Genomic DNA, 18,958 nt, shown 5'->3' with positions numbered 1-18,958 from the left:
TTTTGCATCGGTAGAAATGAAAAGGAATTTTGCGTTCGTTAATCACGTCGACAAGAAAATTTAATCAATGATTTAGTGTAAAAGTTGGCAAATTAGCGGTTTGAAGTGAGAGTTAAATTTGTTGAAAATTAATGAATGGCAAGAGTCAAAATTTAAAATTGAAAGTATCACTCATGCTGTATCATAAAATTTGTCCGGGATTGAAAAATTAATTGTCAAATTTTCCATAGAATATATAGTAATTATGATTATATTCCAAAATAATATTCCTAGCGAGATTCTCACATTCATGCCAGACGTCTGCTTTTCCTTTTACAATTTAGGACGAGATACATTTTGGACAAAATTTTCAGGTAACAATTTAAGACGTAGGTGCAAAAAAGGGTGGCGCGGATAGAAATTGTGTTCAATTACACCGGAAATGTCAATCATGCTAAGTTCAGCAGTTAAATTCAAATTAGGGAGGTAATGTCCCAGACATATTTTCTCAACAAAATTAACCTCCAGGAACGATGTACTGCCGATTACAGAACAACTCGCTTTGTTTTCGCTTCACTCCTCACGAATCGAATCTGAACAGCATTACATTCTGCATTTAGCCGCTCAATGAAACTAGCCGATGAATTTGTGTGACTGTTATTACTGTCAGAATTATAAATCATCGGAAGTCATAAGTTTACCAAGGAAAAAATATAGTCCATTAAGTCTCAAGTTTTTACGTGCATTATCATTCAGGTATGCTGAACCTCGTTTGATAAAATTGACAAATGCCTCAGAAATGATAGTAGTGGGGTACTGCACTGTAGACATAAGAATCGTTAATCTATTCATTCAATACGAGCTCCTGATATAATGGGATAGAGAGGAATATTCGTGAAGTTCGGTCAAGATGCATAACGAACTATTTACTATTAAAGTTACAGACTACCAGGCAAAAACTCCCAGGGTTTTTTGTTCTTGGTGTGCATGTATAAAATTTGTTCGCGAAACGAGCTGTCGTCACAAAGACTTTAAACTCGGTAAAGTAAAGGTAGTTAGCGGCAGCTCAAAGATAAGTGACGCCTCTGTCTTTTCGTTGCTCCTTAATAACTAGAGACTCGGGAGTGATGCTGCTCCTGGATATATGCAAACTATTGATCATCAAAGCGCCTAGATAAGTGGAGACTAGGAGGGGTTTTCGCTGCTCCTTGATGAGTGGAGACTGAAGGTTGCAGCTCCAGGAAAAGTTGAGACTGGATTATTGCAGACCCTGAATAATCTGAGACTCGAAACTATTGTAGCTGCATTATTATTGGAGACTCTGGATTATAGCAGCTCCTGGATTTCACTTATTAGGAATAAGTGAATTAGCGTATGGAGCCTAAAATTTCCGACAACTATTAAGACTATGGGAGTGTTTGAAAAACATATTTCAATTAGGCATCCTTAGTTGGTATTATTCACACCGTAGCAGTGTCACTTTGTACTGCAAAGTTCCGTCGTTATTTCGGTCAATTTTATTAATCGGTATAATTAATATATAACGCATCTACCTTCCTTCATTTACTAGAAATTCGTTGAAACACAATCTTCGAGGGCAACTACATTTCAAACAAAAGAAAGCCATGAATATAGTCCATGCTCTCGCTTACCTTGCATTGTTCCTCCGGTTAAATAATGCAGCTGTCATAACTGGAAAATACAGGAAGGTGAACCAGAATTTTAAGATGCTGATTGTTGACGTACTAAAAAGCGCATGGATATTCTAATATAAACTCGTATCCTGCCTGATTGAATCAAAATTGCACGATTTCAAGTGTTGACGTACGAAAAATCATACGCATATTTGGGAATCAACTTGCATCTTAATGAGCCTAATATTATATACGAAAACAAGTTATTACAATCTCGTCATACCAGCATCTCTTTGGAACCTGAGAATTTTTAATTGGTAAAAACATCAGTGAAATTTTGCTTAAAATACGCTGAAGAACATAACAATTATTCTTAAACAGTTTCAACGTACGAATTCATTTTTAAGCTATCAATGAATATGTAAAGAAGGTTGATAAAATAATCATTGAATAAAACAATTTGTCAGTTGTAGGAAAGTAGAAGCACAACTACAGTTTATTATTTCACAATTGTTCACTTATTAAACCACAAATGTTCATTTATTATATCACAATTAATCATTTATTATATCGCGATTGTTTACTTATTATATCACAATAATTATTGTTCAATCATATCACAATTGTTCACTTATTATATCACAATTGTTCACTTATTATATCACAATTGTTCACTTATTATATCACAATTGTTCACTCATTACATCACAATTGTTCACTTATTTTATCACAATTGTTCACTTATTATATCACACTTGTTCTCTTATCATATCACAATTTTCACCTAATATATCTTATCATATCACAATTGTTCACTTATCATATCACACTTGTTCTCTTATCATATCACACTTGTTCACTTATCATATCACAATTGTTCACTTCTCATATCACAATGGTTCACTTCTCATATCACAATTGTTCACTTATTATATCACAATTGTTCACTTATCATATCACAATTGTTCACTTATCATATCACAATTGTTCACTTATCATATCACAATTGTTCACTTATCATATCACAATTGTTCACTTATTATATCACAATTGTTCACTTATCATATCACAATTGTTCACTTATCATATCACATTTGTTCTCTTATCATATCACAATTGTTCACTTATATCACACTTCTTCACTGCCGTTGTCAGGTGATGGTGGAGCAGGACGACGCGATGGCTTGCGGTGCCGTGGCTCTGTCGCTGCCGCCGCTGTTCGCTCGCCCGACCATCGCGTGCGCTGCGCTCTGCCTTGCCATGGGCAGTGAATGCCTCGTCGCCACCAGCAGCGGTGTGGTCACTCTAAAATAACATCTAATAAAATAATAAAATGTCATCTAATAACACCATTAACATAACAAGGATAATTATTATTATGGTGAAAGACGTTGGTGCGGCACCTGAAAAATTAATATATGCAGGCTGATAAGTATTATTACGGTGAAATATATTTGTGTGGTGCTTCGAAATTAAGATCTACAAGATAATTAAAATCATTAAACTTTGTTATACACTGATACGGTGCCATTAAAATTGAAATCTACGGGAAAATTAGCATTATTACGGTGTAATACTCGTACGTTGATGCGGTGCCAGGTAAATTTATTAATGCAACAATTATAATTATATGAAAGTATTTTGTTTGCATGATTAAAACGGGAATTATGAAATAATGAAGAATTCCCAGTTATTTAAACAACGTTAATTGAGCTTTTTTGTCATCTTAATGACATCTTAACCTTTTTTTCATATAACAACTTTATAGACTTTTACTAAGTTCTGCAATGGTACCTTCTGAGCCTTGTTAATCTCTTCAGTTCCTCAAATTTCTATTCAATTATAATATGAGCCCTAATTATTGTGTTGAATTCACAAAGACGATGGCACATGTACGTTCATCAAGCCGGGAACGTTCAAGAGTGGTTACGACTACTCCTTCGCTCAGCAACCAGTTTCTGCTCACATACTGAGCACTCAGTACCCGTCGTTGGCCTCTCCCAACATAGCGTTCAATAGGAGAGTTGCGGTTGGATCTCAACTAACTGATGCAGCTTCGGTAAAGGGACTAGTAAGTCATAATATCATTATGAAATAGTCTCCAGTATTGAATGTGTCAATAATTTTTTACAGTATTTTAATTGTTTAAGCCTTAATCAAATTAGAATTATACAAAAAATAAAAGGCTCGAAAATTATTTACATTTTCAATTGAAACTTTTGAATACCAGCTTCATAATTAGTTCCATAATCAAGGAATAAGAACACAATTAGTCGGCTCAACTAAACATATAAAAAAATCCCCAAAAATATTTTAATTCATTTCCGATCATTTTTAAATTCACCTCAGAAATTTAACGCGTAAAGAGCACGTAACGTAACCTATCTTCGAACAATTTCTATCGGTACGAACTAAATTCCTTCTTCAGGCTAAACTTCTGTCTAAAAGTAAACAACGATTATAAAATTTTCGAGTTCAAAGCTCTGAACGTGAAAGCTAAAATATCTATCTGGCACCGGTACTTCGTTCTGTTCGGCATAAACGAGAACAGCTGACAGAGGTGTGTGTGCAAGTAGGTTTCCGCTGCGATATCTTTTGCATGGGTCATTCTAGTATAACAGTTTCTTGATGTCGTACCGACGAACGTCGAATCGTATAACGCAAAATTACAGGCATTCTCATGAGGATATAATATAATGCAAGATAATATACTGCATGCAAGAAGAAGAATATTTATTGTTGCAATTATAAAAAATATTTTCAGATTGACGGATAGAACAGGGGCGCCCGAAAAAAAACTGTGTGGCCAATCAATCTTTACCGGGTAGCAAACAATTTTTAGTCGTGAGATAGTATAATGCTCGAGCAATGGTCCAGTGCAGTAGAGAAAAACTTGTTCGAACCTAAATCTGAAAAATTACCCAACTTTTGGAAGTTCTAAAAACATTTTACATGCCATTTTGTTACTGAACGCAGTTGTGCCTCCACTAATCGATGCATTTATTATTTTTTTCATTCAACTGTTTCACGTAATCCAAAATTTGTAGGTTTTATGAATTTTTAAAGAACACAAATAGGAACGGTAAAGTTTAAGATCCTGATCTCAGTCTCTGATTTTGATTCACTTTCATTAGCTTAATCTTCTTGACCTCACAGTTTGGACTCAATTTTAATTAATTATCAATATTAATGCATTCAAATCATTTATGTTATCTGTGGACGATTAATTCCGTAGAACTTCAACCATTTCAGTTTTCAATAAAGTTTCGTGATTTCTCAGACTAGCCCCCTTGCCTGCGTCGATAACTTGTTCTGCACGGGCGACACCGACACCTACATAACCATTGACTTGGGCGCATCGCACCCCGTCGGCAGCATCAGCTTCGTGACGTCACAACAGAGTAATCCGCCCCAAGCCAAGACTATCCAGGGAGCCAAGATATACGTAAGAAACATATATTTTCTTCCACGTCCGTACGTTATCATAAATTTCCAGATCTTGTCTAGAATTGTTTTAGTAATTATATCCTAGCCCAGTGTAATTTACCCACATACACCTGACTATGTAAGACGTACCATCCACTGCAATATGTGAACTAAATGTTAGTGTAAATACGCTTACTCACATAAGGGTAATTAGTCATACATATAATTCTGTTTTGCGAATAAATCTAAAAATAAGATAGTATAGCTTATTTTCTATATAAGTGATCTCGCTGGTTTCGGGGTTTGTGAAATTAATTGTTTTCAAGTGTCAAATTTGTGCAACTTAGCTTATTATGAAATTTCTCGATAATTTACTCGGGAGCGAATGAAGACGCGTAGAACGGATCTCAATAAAAGCTAAACATATCATGTGCATATGTAGAACTCTGGTGACGATTTCACGAAAAACTAATACCTAGCGTTAAATTTCCGCTGCTTGATATCGTTTCTGTTCATCACTAATTACCACTATATGGTATCTCCTACGCAGCCAATTTTACGAACATAGAAGATATATAGATGTTGTCTAAGCATCTCTTAGGTATACCAAGAAATAAAGTACATATAACAACTAAAAATATACTGATAATGTGCAGTAGTTATATCGTACGCTAAATCAATATTATATCGTGCGCTAAATATCGTGCGCTTTTTATATCGTGCGCTAAATCAATATTATTCGTCAATCGGCAGCTTGGCAGCTATGGAAATACGTCGGATCGTCTGGTAGCTGCAAACATACTGAGCACCATTAATCCATTCAAGGGCGGAAAAAAATATACCGTTTCAACCTGTGAGTCATTTCTCTGACGTTGCCTTAAATGCAGAAGTATTTGTAGTTCTATGATGTTGAACATCATTCCAAGTCTAGCCAGTCGCCGAATTTAAGTGTCTTTGGCTTGTTTACAGCAGTTCGACAAACTTGTATTTGACCACATCTATCCAAAACTGACTTTGATGTAATATAGCTACTGGTCTGTTGGCATGTTTTCTGGTCTACTATACCAGTGGATCGAGTGTATTTCATAGAGAAATTGTGCATTGACTAGCACAATGTGCGAGATGAAATTAATGAAATTGTGACTAGCCCAATTGATCATAAAATGCAGTGAAATGACAAAATTAATCAATCGAGTCAGACAACGTATAATTGTAAATAAATCTGATCACCCGTTTCTGTCCCTCCCAGTCAACGTTGCCGGGCGATACCTGACCGTGTTCAAGAACCAATCCGAAATGTGTTTGGACAGCCTTCAAGTGTTTTCACCTGCAAGTCCTCAGTCAGGGTTTGCCCTTGTCCCAGGTACAGGATAAAGGTCATTTTCGAATTACCAGCGTCACGGTTGAACTTAAAATGTCGCGGGTGAATAAATATGTTTACGTTTGAACGCGGAGTCACGTTTGAAAGGCAAGAATCAAGCAAGAACCAAGCACAGATGTGATGTCCGAACTTCCAGCGTTACGGTTGAATCTAAAATGTCACGTACACCATAATCAAGTTTGTACCCTAAAATTCAAGTTGTTCCCCAAGGATCAAGTTTATACCTCGAGAATCAAGTTTGTACCACCATAATTAAGTTTGTACCACGAGAAACATGTTTTCCCCACGAGAATCAAGTTTATCCCACAAGAATCAAGTTTGTACCACGAGAATCAAGTTTGTACCACGAGAATCAAATTTGTACCACGATGATCAAGTTAGCTTCAACTACGCGAGTCAATTGTGAAATATGACAGCGCTTTAAACCACAGTTGTCGAGTTTAAACTAAAATTTTTGCGGCCGACCTTGAGGAGTTACGTTTTAAAGTACATGAATAAAGTCAGTAATAGGCTTAAAAAGGTTGGGTGTTGGACGAAGTGCTTGAGTTGTAACAAGAGGGTCTTGATTCAGCCGAGAGAGCAGGAGTTGAACCCATTGAGGTGAATAGGTCATCGTGGATAAAATCTAAGGTTTGTGATGTAACAATTAATAATTCCTTCGATCTAACGGAAAGAAAATAATCGATTTAAATGATTTTCAATTCAAACGATTGATGCAACTTGCGTTACGAACAAGAATAATTAGAACATAGCATCCTGAAGGCTAAAACTAGATATCTAGGCCATATCAACATTGAGAGAAGAACGTCGTCCATTCAGCAAAATGTAAAAAAATACATTGCATTTCCGTGTAGCAAGGTTATGATTGAGTAGGAAGGATAGTTTTGCATGAAAATAACCTTTTTGTGGAAAAATCTGCTGTTACCTTACCAAAAACATCGAAATTATAACGCTCATACATCAAAACTGATAATATTTTTGTTGGTATTAGCTTTACTATGTCGTGGTCGACCAGCACCGTGAGTTCCAGCAATGACTTTCGTACCACCGTGCTAAATATTGCATTTCTCATGAGCTATCGCTTGATGGGAGAGAAACGAATAGCTTGCGATTCATCAATGCAGATTTATTTCCTTGAATTTAACGCGCACTATAACTCGAATTAAGGCTAGCCATATGTAGTACTTTAGAGTAGTTAAGGCCATATAATTTAAGAAAAGCGTGTAGAATATAACCGTATGAATGAAAGTTAAATTGAGTGTTAAAGAACTCCTCCGACAATAAAGAGAAAAAAATTGTAACACTCTTTTACCTTCAAAACATTTCACACGGAGATTTTTTTCGAACAGCGACTAATTTATGGAATGTTTGCTACGTACTTTCCAGTGAACCCTTGCATTTTTTCGTATATCATCACCTGGAGTCGCTAATACTTGTTTCCAAATGACCACTTTATCTTTATTAATTAAATCGCAAGTGGCAAACAAAAGTAAAACGGAAATGAAAGTTGTGACAAATTGACCATGCTTAAATATTTTTGGTTTAACGGTGGTGCTGTTTAAAAATGTTCGCTCACTTCTGCAGTCTACTACCCTGAGATATTACGAGAGTTCATTCCGCTGCACTCCATGCCTGGTTATTACACTCTGTGATCAGGTAGCATTTAAGCCGCGTGTATAACCAAGTACCACCGTACACCTCAAATATGATATATTAGCTGTTCATAAATCATAAGGCGTGATAGCTGCATTTATATTGCTTATATTTATATTGTATATTGTTTATAATTAACGGCTCAAATGAATGTAAAGTGAGTCTCAGATAACAGATTATCGGCAACAGTTGAAAATCTTTGCCGAATTACTTCGAGCTAGGCAGTAAATATTCTTCCGCGGTAAGAATAATTTATGGAAGTTCGCCCATAACCCAACAAGAGCTCCCGGTTCACCTGGAAAGCCGCACCCTCCAACTAGTAGAACGCGTAGCACAGGCAGTGAATCACGCCACTACAGCGAGTTTTTACTTCGAAAATTTTCTCATAGAATAGAATAGAACTGCCGGCACTGAAGAAATAGGCCCATGGCATGTTGCCGATGCTTGTACTTTTCTTGACTTGATTCACAAGGAATCCGGCCTTTGGAACCCGATCTTTCCATAACTGACGATTGATTGAGATAGTTGCTGGATTTATTGCAGAAGTGGTCCGAATGGTGCTAGGCATTTTAAGACTGAACATATGCTCCTGCATATCTTCGTCTAGTCTGTTCCATGGTTAGTTCTCTTTACTAGCGTTTTGATTGTTTGGCTTCATCAAATCGGTACATCTTTATTTTTACGTTGCTCCGAAACATGCCGTTCAATTTCAACTATATTTTCGTGTTCAGCTATTGTATCCAAATTTATTCAAACGAACTTCATCGCGATTAGTAGCAAATTAAACAATATAATGACCATTTCTGTAAATTCAGATGTTTTCGGTTGAGTTTTTAGGACCAAATCGCCTTTCGTCTTGAGGCATGGGCGCGTCGAACGCGCTGTGTTCATCGAAGAGCGCCCTCGATCCCTCAGCCACCTGCTCCATGTGGTCGAACAACGCTCCGTCGATGACGTAAATCTGGGCGTCTTCCACAGAGATCATATTCACTACAGGAAAGTCGTTGATCGTCACGGTACCTGGATGAGAGTAGAAAATTTGTTACATGATTTCGATATGTGAAATTCTTGTATACTACAGAGACCAAAGTAAATATCTCATTGGAACTTAAGTCTACTCAACACTGCCGGTGCTAATTTTTTTTTTATTCGCAATGGGAGAATGAATCAATCGGTGCAAGACAGTATGGAGTGCGAAAGTGCAAATTTATTTTATTACTTGGTACGTTAAATTTCATTAAAAAATTAAAATGAAGTTTGCTGCGAATTTTAGACTGTTGGTTGAATGGAAGTTCAATGCTTAGCGGAAATACAATTCAGATCGTTTTCTTTTCAATTATCCATGGCAGTGCTAAAAATTCACACGACTTAAATTTTCTAAAATATATATTTCCTAATTTTTAATATGCATGCCAACTACCTGCATATATTTCTTTTATCAAAATACAATGAAGTAAACATACCTACGTTTTGTAAAGGTATTAGTTACCTGTGGCGTTTTTCTCGAAGACTATTGTCTTATTGTTGAGATTCCGCACAGCAAAGCCGTCTGGATTGAGGAGGTTCTTGTCTTCGGGCTCGACAAGGTCGGCAACCAAGTAGTCCCGAACAAGTTTCGTCTTGAGCTCGACAAACCTACCCTGCAGGGAGTACAGCGGACTCGGTACATCCTGGGGCGCGAAGTTGGTGACCACGTGGTTGCTGGGAGATATTATGGTCTTCGGCGCCTCTTGATCTGTTATCAAAAGGGCAAATAATCAAAAAGTGGACAATTGTGACATTGTCCGAAAGTGTGTGACGAAGTTAAGCTAATTCCCTATGCCGTATATAAGTAATGACAAGACTGCAATAGTCACCGACATGTGGAACAGCCTCCCTGAAGATATTGTTGACGCTCCGAGTATGAACGCGTTCAAGAACAGACTAGACTATGCCATGCAGGAGCATATGTCTAGTCTTGAAATGCCTCGTATCCTACGGAATAACTGAAATCTAAAAACGATTTTAAACCTACCGTCCGTTGAAAAGATTTGATCAAAAGGCCAGTCTAGTCAAGAAAAATACTAGAATCGGCGACAGGCCTCCAGGCCTATTCTTCAATGCCGAAGATACTATAACTACTATACTATACTAATAGCAGTGTGGAGAAGGTGAATTTAAGAATAGGTGTCAAACGTCTTGTTTGTCAAACTATCCAACCATAGAATAAAAGTAGTTGAAAGTAAAAATGTTCAGGCGTTGCACTTCGACTTTCTGTATACTAAGATAGAACACATCACTCCTCAATAGTATCATATTAATGCCAATATGCCATTAACCAGCACTACGTTACAACTACAAGTATCAAATCGTTGATACCACTATCAACGTGTGTGTTGCCAGTGAGCAACACGTCGTTGTTTAATGGTGTCGTGTGTACATATAATATCATGTTGAAAGGTTTAAGATTGGAACTCACTATCCATGGTGAAGTTAATTCGCTGCTGCTCCACCATGGAACGATGCCATAGGTCCAGGAACTGTTCAGCAGCAGGTGGCGGGGTTTGCTGGAGTGCCTGTGGCAGCGGCGGCAGCTGAACGGCTGCAGCCGCTGCTGCGAGTAACGTAGCCAGCAGAACCTTACCTAAAGAACCAATTTTTTCGTTTCAAAAACTAGAAAATCAATACTGTGCAGGCCTTGTATCTCACTCATACAGATATGTCACATTTTTACCGAATAAACAATTTAGAATGACAAAATATTTTGCTTGTAATTAGTAGTACAATACACTGGCTGACTGGGCTATGCGTTCTCCTTCGAGATGGGTTTTAACAGAATATTCCTGCCCAACGTAGATAAAATCAGGTGTCTTGACAAGTCAATCTACATGATGTTTTGCAGCAGTACTCACCCAGAACAGTGAGAGAAGCCATGTTGATCGATCGGAGGCTGGAGGTATATGGACGATGTGTAAGCTTACCACCAAAGTGTGGCGTGTTGAAATCCAGTGCAGATGTTGACCCAAACATCACGCTTGCAAGCCAGCTTGCTGGAATTGATTACATAAACAGAACGACAACGAACGTCCGGATATTGTTCTATTCTAACAAGCGAATGCAATAATTCTGCGAATAATATCACGGTTTCTTTATGCACACGTGTAAGACAAGCAACTTGATGGTGCTTAATTAAATGTTTTCATGCAATAGATTTTACCCTAGCAATGTTCTAGGCAACCTGACGTCTTGCCAACATTCTCCGATATCCGCGGAACAAAAGGGAAATTTCATCTTTCAACGAAATTGTCCGTCACGTTGAAGTTAACAGGTAGGAATTCAATAGACGAGGAAAAATTAAATAAAAAACACAAGATAAATGAAAGCTTTATTGTTTGCGCGGTATTGCGCACAATATATACATAGTGTCACAGGGAATAAATATCAGAACTTTATAATACAGGAATGTACACGAATATCATACAATTACTTCCTGAACAATTCAGAAACGTCGATGAAACAGTGATGCCAGATAAAAATTAGCAAAAATTATAGTCTCAAGCTGAACCAATTGCAGAAAAAAACTCTTGCATCACAACTCGTGCTCTAGTAGCTTTGCACTTTCGTCTGTTGGCCGAGGACAGGACATATTCAATGACTTTTTGACTAAAAAGTTATTGATATTAATTAATACAGATGATGAAGCAGAATTGCTAGAAAGTACCTATGGGGGGTGGCATTTAAAATATTTACCTTCCAACTGGTTATTTAAGCACAACTGGCGAAACTATGCAAGGAAGTGACAACCTTAATCCTTGACTGCAGCAGAATGGCGGGAGAAAAAACAACACAGTCGTGGGCTCGAGTTGCTCAATCAAGTCATTTAAGGGAATCCTACAAAAATTATAACCTTATGACCTTATGATAAGTTCGGGACTTCCTAGTCCCCGCTCACGCTGATGCGCCGCCTTCGTCGTCCTCCGTCTCCGAGCCGTTGCTAAGCAGGTCACCCCGCCCCTGGGTCCCGGATGTAACGTTGAACGTAGGCGCAATCATTCTTAGCATACAAAATTGACTTCTTACTCCGTTGAAAAAGGTCTTTCATCTTCTACAACAACTGTAGAACAGGACATTAACAGTGAACTAAGATTCAAGGGTTGGCCAACATAAGGAAGAGAATAGACAAAAAGGTTAGGACCATGGCCAGTTTTTCCAAGGAATAGAGGTCTAGCTACCAAATCACACTGTAGATAAACCTGTACAGTTTAAATCAAGAATAAACATGACTTAAGGATCTTAATATTGAATGTAGAAGCAGCTGGCAACACGACAAGAAAACTTACCAGCCTACAATCTATCAATCAGTCTCAGGAGGAGAGCTTATCTCAAACTTAAACTCAAACGCTATCAATCCTTTGGCGTCTATCGCAAACTTAATACCCAAAAGATTAACCAACTCATCACGATTACGCACAAACATAAATGGCCCTAAAGTTATTGAAAACGGAATGGCTACTGTCAATAAGGGAAAGCAAATACTCTTCAGAAGTTGCTCAAGTTCAACTTTAATTTACATTAGCTTTAATAACTGCACAGCAAGTGATGATGCATCAACATACACGCAAGCTACAAATATTTGCATTTTTTATAACATTACCCGCCTCTTGCAGCAAGTTTCAACAGAGATAAGATAAAAATCCATAGGAAACGTGGCACACGCTGTACACTAGCGCACCTACAAACGCTGAACATATCGACTGTCATCACGAAACACGGCGAAGGGACAGCAAGAGATATCATACACTAAGAGCGCTCTACTTATTATCCCTGGTGAGTTGGTCCAGAAGACGGCGCAGCACGCAGAAACGAAATGATTCGTGATGTGCCACAGGATGGCATCTAAACTCCAAAGCCCCCCCCCCCCCCAAAAAAAGTTTCTGCTTCCTATCTATTGAAATATGAAATATAGAACTGCTTTTGTGGATAAAATTAAACTTTTTTTCATCATACATCGCGGATATATAATTAAATAATTAAATATGAACGAAGACATTCGAATGGAGGCCAAACATACACCAAACACGGAAATTTCACTTTCAAAATTAACAATTCAAAGAAAACGAATATTAGTGAATGAAATCCTTAATTCTATTGATGACATCTTAAAATAATAATTGAATACAATAGCAGGAGTTCTAACGAACATAAAAACTCTTTTTTTTTAAATCGGTACAAAGTTGACATATCTTATGGGTTTAATTCATGATGATAAACTAGCACAGTATTTCACAGCTTCATAAACTATCGTACAAACCTTCAACATGCGATAACTTAGAGAAAAGTCACATAAAACAATACCATCAGATATTACCAGTTTCCCAACAATGTTCTTAGAGGGACGCTTGTTATACTAAGATGATCAACAGGATGCACAGTGATAAATACAACACCTGCCATACAGGCATGAGCGTAACAGGTTGTCTTTATTAGACCCAAAATCCAAATTCAAGTAAAAAGACAAAAAAAGCTAACATAATTCATCAATATTACAACAAAACTTTTTTGTGAGAACGAGTGCTTATCAAGCGTTCAAAGATTTTTACAAAAGGAAACTACGCAACATTGAGGTGTTACTAGCACAGATCGATCGGGTTATAGATTCATCATCTTGCACATTTTAGTAGCGACTGCTTCCTTATTGTCACTCATCACGAATGTGATAACCGTTGCTACAAGCCTAAACATGCCATTGAAGAGATCCTCTCGTCCTTATCTGGAGGTATACAACGAGAACTTCAAATCGTTGCTAGATCACGTAATCTCAGCAGAATTGAACGCACGTCGAAGACTAGATGCTTATCGAGGAGATCTGATGATGACGACATTTTTACTCCGATAATACATAAGATTATCTTTAATGGGCGACGAAACTACAACGATCCAAAAAATTCTGAGATAAATGCCCCAGGTACTACAGACGGGAAACTTTCAAAATAAACCCGTTTGTTTTCTTGCTAAAACGTGTATTCTGATATGCAAGTTTGAATACAATGATAAATACAATTTTTAACCAAACTACATTATCAACTGGAGTTACACAATAGATAGATAGTTACAGTAAATATGTAACAACTGGAAACATTTTCCTCAATAAAAACAATAGTTGAATTTGAACACAAATCAATCAAAATCAAGTTGTCAAAGCTGCTGAGACGCGCACAAAATAAACAGAATATTTCAGGAAAAGAGAGATATTGATAATTAATTGATAAACACGAGACGCCTGCTGCTGCAGGACTCACGACGCCTGCTGCTGCACGACTCACGACGCCTGCTGCTGCAGGACTCACGACGCCTGCTGCAGCAGGATGTGGGATGCAGTGTTCACGTCGTTGTGAGAGTCCCTGAGGGCACTGAGGACGCGCTGCCGATCAAAGCCCATCGCCACCAGCGTCTGGATTTGGTCTTCGGAGGGAGGTGGCGGCGGTTGGGGGTTTAGGAACCCGTTCAGCTCCGCCCCCGCGCGACGGCCCTCATCGCCTTCCATCTGTTCGTAATTATTACAATTATATCAATCTTCATAGTTTACTACGAAATTTATTTTATATATCCACAAAAAATATATGTAGACCATAAAAAATTTCGGAAACCCATTTCCTGGATAGTTTAAAGGATTATAAATGCACGTTTTTACTGTAAAATTTGAGTTCACATTCAGCAATTGAAGCTCTCGGGTGATCATAATACCTGTGATTTATTATTTTCCATTTAAACGAGTAGATAATCATTAATTCTAACGTACGTAGATGCAAAAATGTGTGAAATCAAAATATGGCTCGAAGGAAGCAGCGTTAGCATCTCAAAGAGACGAAGTGACAAGAAGGGACAGGTAAAAAGCAACAGAAACGAAGACACTCGAACAAGAGGTCGCTTACGCGGGACGTCGGCCGCCCGCACGAGAGAGACAGAGAAGGGAAATGTAAGGAATCCTACCTACATAATAACTTAATGTAAGGAATCCTACCTACATAATAACTTTATGTAAGGAATCCTACCTACATAATAACTTAACCCCACAACTGAGACCTGCTGTCAGACACCGCGAGCTCAGCGGTGGGGCGCTCAGGAACAATCCCCCTAGGAACGCGAAATCCCATAGGACTTCTGACGAGCACAGACACCCGTCAGAAGTCCCCCTGAGGGGTTCCAGCTGCTTACTTTATAATATATGATTTACTATATAATTTACTGTCTGGTAATAAACTGATTTTACAATCATCAAAAAATTTCGCAATTAGGAAACTAGACGGCTAACCAATGCCTTACTAAATTTGTAAGCGTCAGCTCGTGGTGATCGAAGCACGTTTTTTTTCGAGCACTGAAGGGCCAACCAGGCATTTAAGTATGTAATCTAAATAATTTTTGCACCCCTGTGAACTCCGATATTAAGGATAGTATAAAATCTGTGTCTCTTTGCCAATGCCTACGTTTTAGTTGGGTACCCTATATACCATCACAGTCATTTCACTTTTACAAGCATACCAACATTATGAATGCCTTCAGTAACAGTGCTAGTGTTCAATAATCCATGAATGACATATTAACGTAAATAACATATGTGCAAAGCAAGGACCTGCATGTGTCTGCCTCGTTGCCTCATGAGCATCTGTTGGTCCCAGAGCTCCATTTCCTCCTGCCGCTGCAGTTCGAGCGTGGCTCCAGTGAGGGTCTCCTGAGGTGGGGCACTCGCCAGCAGCGGCCCCAGCGTCGCCGCCGCGAACCGCCCCACCACGGCAGGGATAAAAGTCAGCCGCTGGATGTAGAGCACGTTGTGCCGGTAGATCAGCCCAGACACCTAACATGCACGGCACGATTTAATGATCGTGTAGTTGCATCATTACCTCAGGTATATTAGCCTCAAACGCAATTCATATTCATGATTTTGTTAATTTTTTAACCAGGTATACCGGTATTGCTTCAAATATGGCCAGAATGAATGTTACATGTTGTTCTATAGTCGAATAACCGTAGTTATATTGGCAGCGATATTCAACTCTGGTAACAACTTTGTTAGGTATATTTTCATCATTATTCATCCAAGTATATCACAATAGTTGCTTAGAACAAATACCGTACATTTGAATAACCCATAATTTACCAATCAAACAAAACACCTGCGTAAATTATATGAAATACAAATAGCCAGCAATATCATTTGGTAGCTGCACTGCTGCAAACAACAAGGCAGAAAGAAATCTATAATAAAGTGACAGAAATCAAGAATAATAAAAAGAGTAATAGAGGCAACTGACAACGCCACATAGCGCCGAGATGGCGGTGGCGGGCGACGTGTAGGCGAGCTGCAGACCCAAGAGGTACGTGAGAGTCTTGCCCGTGATGGGCACGCCTAGCACGCGCGTCTGTGCCACGTGTGGTATATCGCAGTAGTAGCTAACAAATAGTGGGAATATTAACCCGTACCTGCATTAACAAAAAAATGCATATATGAAAATTGAGAATTAACATTCAATGCTAATATGGTAAAAATTAAAAACTACAAATGTTTAATAAGGAAAGTAATAAGTATATGGAGCTTATACATTGTTCCACTACAGAAATAGGACTTGTTTCATGAAAAATTATATTAAATGGTAGCTGTGTATATATGAACTACCATTTATATACGTATGTGAACTTATATGGTCTATACAAACGACAGTAAGAAGCCAAGACATGCGGACACTGTGGGTGCCCAATTGACTGCTCCTAAATAGCAAGAAACAAACTGCATAATCAAGTACTGACGGTCCTGGAGGAAGATGGCCCCCGTTGTGCAGATCAAACCCAGCATAGTGTAGTGATAGCACAGTGACTGTTTCCAATAGAGTTGTCACACATTGATTTGCGATCAGATATGATGCAAACTTGTGTGACCCATAACGTCGCTCAAATATTCTGGAAAATGAAGTACAAATATATTGGTATGAATCAAATTTTTGTATGCCTTCAACAGCCATTGTTTTCATTACACCACTTGACAAACTGTGCTTCAACTCATGCACAATAAAGGACTTTGAGAAAGTTAGTGAGATTTTAAATTCATCAATGAATACGTACCTAAAGGAATAGGTACTTAGTTTTTAGTTACTTGTGAGTAACAATGTTAATCTTTTTGATACTCAGACCTGCCTTGGCATAGCCAAAAAGTATTAAAAAAATAGTGTAATTCAAGATCAATATATTTCTGAATGCTTAAAGAATGAACAAAATGCCTGATATACAAGAATATATATCAATTTCAATCAATTATATGAGGAAACATTCATTTAGTCTGATCAAACAAAAACAAAATATTAGAATAATGTTATGAAGATAATATAAGGTTATGTTGTGTAGCTAACTAGGCCTTTACATAGAATTACAAAATTAAACATTTTAAAATTATACCAGATATTTCCATAAATAGTGCATAAGAAAGACTAAGCACAACAAAATAAACTCACCTGAAATAATACATCAATAAAAAGCCCACCACCAAATCTTTCATATCCACAAATGAAAGCTTTGCTAATAAAATCCTCCATATCTGAAATAAAGAACATTTTCCATAAGAAACATGGTGTAAAATCTGTAATGGCAGCTATGAAATGATTAATTTTTTCCAATATATATATAGATAGGTATATATACAAAATCTAACAATTGTGATCATAATCAAGTTATAACAACGAGTGATTTCTTTGTAGTCAAAATATTTTTGCTTGTTTTCACTTTAGATGGATAATAATTGGAAATTAATTTTTTCGGCAATCAACTTTAAAGCTGTATGGGTGGTCACTATATTTAGTGTTACAACTATCATTGATGTTGTTGCTTACAATTTCCAACTAAATGTTCGAAAATAGGCATGAAATATTTATGATTATAAACCTTTGAATAATTTAGCTTTACACATTTAATGAATTGTATAGCATTTTCCCAAAATATTTTTATTTCATATATTAAATTAACGAAAAAATATAGGAAAATATTTAAATAATAAAATTTTACAAAGAGAACCAAGGAGAAGAAAAAACTTACTTCTCCTTTGCTGATGACTTCTGGAAGGTTGCATATGAGGTAGCGTCGCAGATGTGCAAACAGGGGAACATTGAGGCTTGTGCATGTGAGGAAAAGACAACCCATCAATCCCTTTGTAACTGGGGCATTGTCTGAAATACAAACGAGCCAATTATATATGAGAATTTTACAATATGTCAAACTCTAAAATCTAGTTACAATACAAACTGTGCACATTTTGGTATTATTATAGCAAGAGCCTGATCTTCATCTTGCAGGAAGTGGTATAATTCAGTCACTTTTAAACATGCTGTAAAAATGTTGGCAACATCTCCAGGCTCCAGCTTTATCCTGAAACCAGTTTTCATTATTATCATTAACATTATTATCATCATAAACATTATTATCATGAAAACAATAATACAGATTGAACTTCCTTTGGCAGCACTGCCAAAGTTTATTTGTTTTGTTTGTCAGCCTCAGGAGACAAACCTCTCCATTATTAATAAATACCATCAGAGTTAACCAATTTTATGCTCTTACAAGTTACAATAGAAGTTTAGATGAAATAAATTTATTTAAAATCATTCATGGGCTCATGGCTAATAAACAGCCAAATGAGCCAATTATATACGAGAAATTTACAATAGGTATATCAAACATTTCACTTTAAAATTGCATACTCACAAAAGCCAGTTGTACTAGATCGTGATAGGATAGTTGCCATGATGAAAAATTAGATTGCAACTTAATAATGACTATGATACAAATTACAATACATGTACAGTTGCAATATAGAAATTTACTATCTTCTTTTTCCTGTTGCCTGTATAACTTATTATCTAGAAAG

At 37.2% G+C, this 18,958-nt stretch overlaps 2 protein-coding genes across 2 annotated transcripts; both read right to left on the bottom strand.

Moving 5' to 3' along the window:
- Nucleotides 1–8,548: 8,548 nt before the first annotated feature.
- LOC108672246 lies at nt 8,549–11,013 on the bottom strand. The gene is made up of 4 exons (XM_018159887.2): nt 10,965–11,013; nt 10,532–10,696; nt 9,563–9,808; nt 8,549–9,093 (listed from the first exon to the last, which is right to left on the bottom strand). The coding sequence occupies exons 1-4, from the start codon at nt 10,984–10,986 to the stop codon at nt 8,885–8,887; spliced, it is 642 nt and encodes a 213-aa protein (XP_018015376.1). The 5' UTR covers nt 10,987–11,013; the 3' UTR covers nt 8,549–8,884.
- Nucleotides 11,014–14,094: 3,081 nt separating this feature from the next.
- Nucleotides 14,095–18,951, bottom strand: LOC108672247 (ubiquitin-associated domain-containing protein 2). The gene is made up of 7 exons (XM_018159888.2): nt 18,796–18,951; nt 18,130–18,260; nt 17,553–17,635; nt 16,855–17,004; nt 16,362–16,530; nt 15,683–15,904; nt 14,095–14,596 (listed from the first exon to the last, which is right to left on the bottom strand). The coding sequence occupies exons 1-7, from the start codon at nt 18,833–18,835 to the stop codon at nt 14,396–14,398; spliced, it is 996 nt and encodes a 331-aa protein (XP_018015377.1). The 5' UTR covers nt 18,836–18,951; the 3' UTR covers nt 14,095–14,395.
- Nucleotides 18,952–18,958: the final 7 nt, after the last annotated feature.

This window comes from Hyalella azteca, unplaced genomic scaffold (assembly GCF_000764305.2).
Source record: "Hyalella azteca isolate HAZT.00-mixed unplaced genomic scaffold, Hazt_2.0.2 contig1749, whole genome shotgun sequence".
Taxonomy (NCBI): Eukaryota; Metazoa; Arthropoda; class Malacostraca; order Amphipoda; family Hyalellidae; genus Hyalella; species Hyalella azteca.
Note: the sequence above shows the minus strand (reverse complement) of the source record. Positions and strands in the feature narration are given on the sequence as shown.

Coding starts and splice junctions, on each gene's coding strand:
- LOC108672246 (XM_018159887.2), bottom strand. CDS start 10,986: ATGGCTTCTCTCACTGTTCTGG. Junction 10,697..10,964: donor GGCTTCTCTCACTGTTCTGG/GTGAGTACTGCT, acceptor TTGGTTCTTTAG/GTAAGGTTCTGCTGGCTACG. Junction 9,094..9,562: donor CTTCGAGAAAAACGCCACAG/GTAACTAATACC, acceptor ACTCTCATCCAG/GTACCGTGACGATCAACGAC.
- LOC108672247 (XM_018159888.2), bottom strand. CDS start 18,835: ATGGCAACTATCCTATCACGATCTAGTACAACTGGCTTTT. Junction 17,636..18,129: donor AAGTCATCAGCAAAGGAGAA/GTAAGTTTTTTC, acceptor TCTTTATTTCAG/ATATGGAGGATTTTATTAGC. Junction 15,905..16,361: donor TCTCGGCGCTATGTGGCGTT/GTCAGTTGCCTC, acceptor CGTGCATGTTAG/GTGTCTGGGCTGATCTACCG.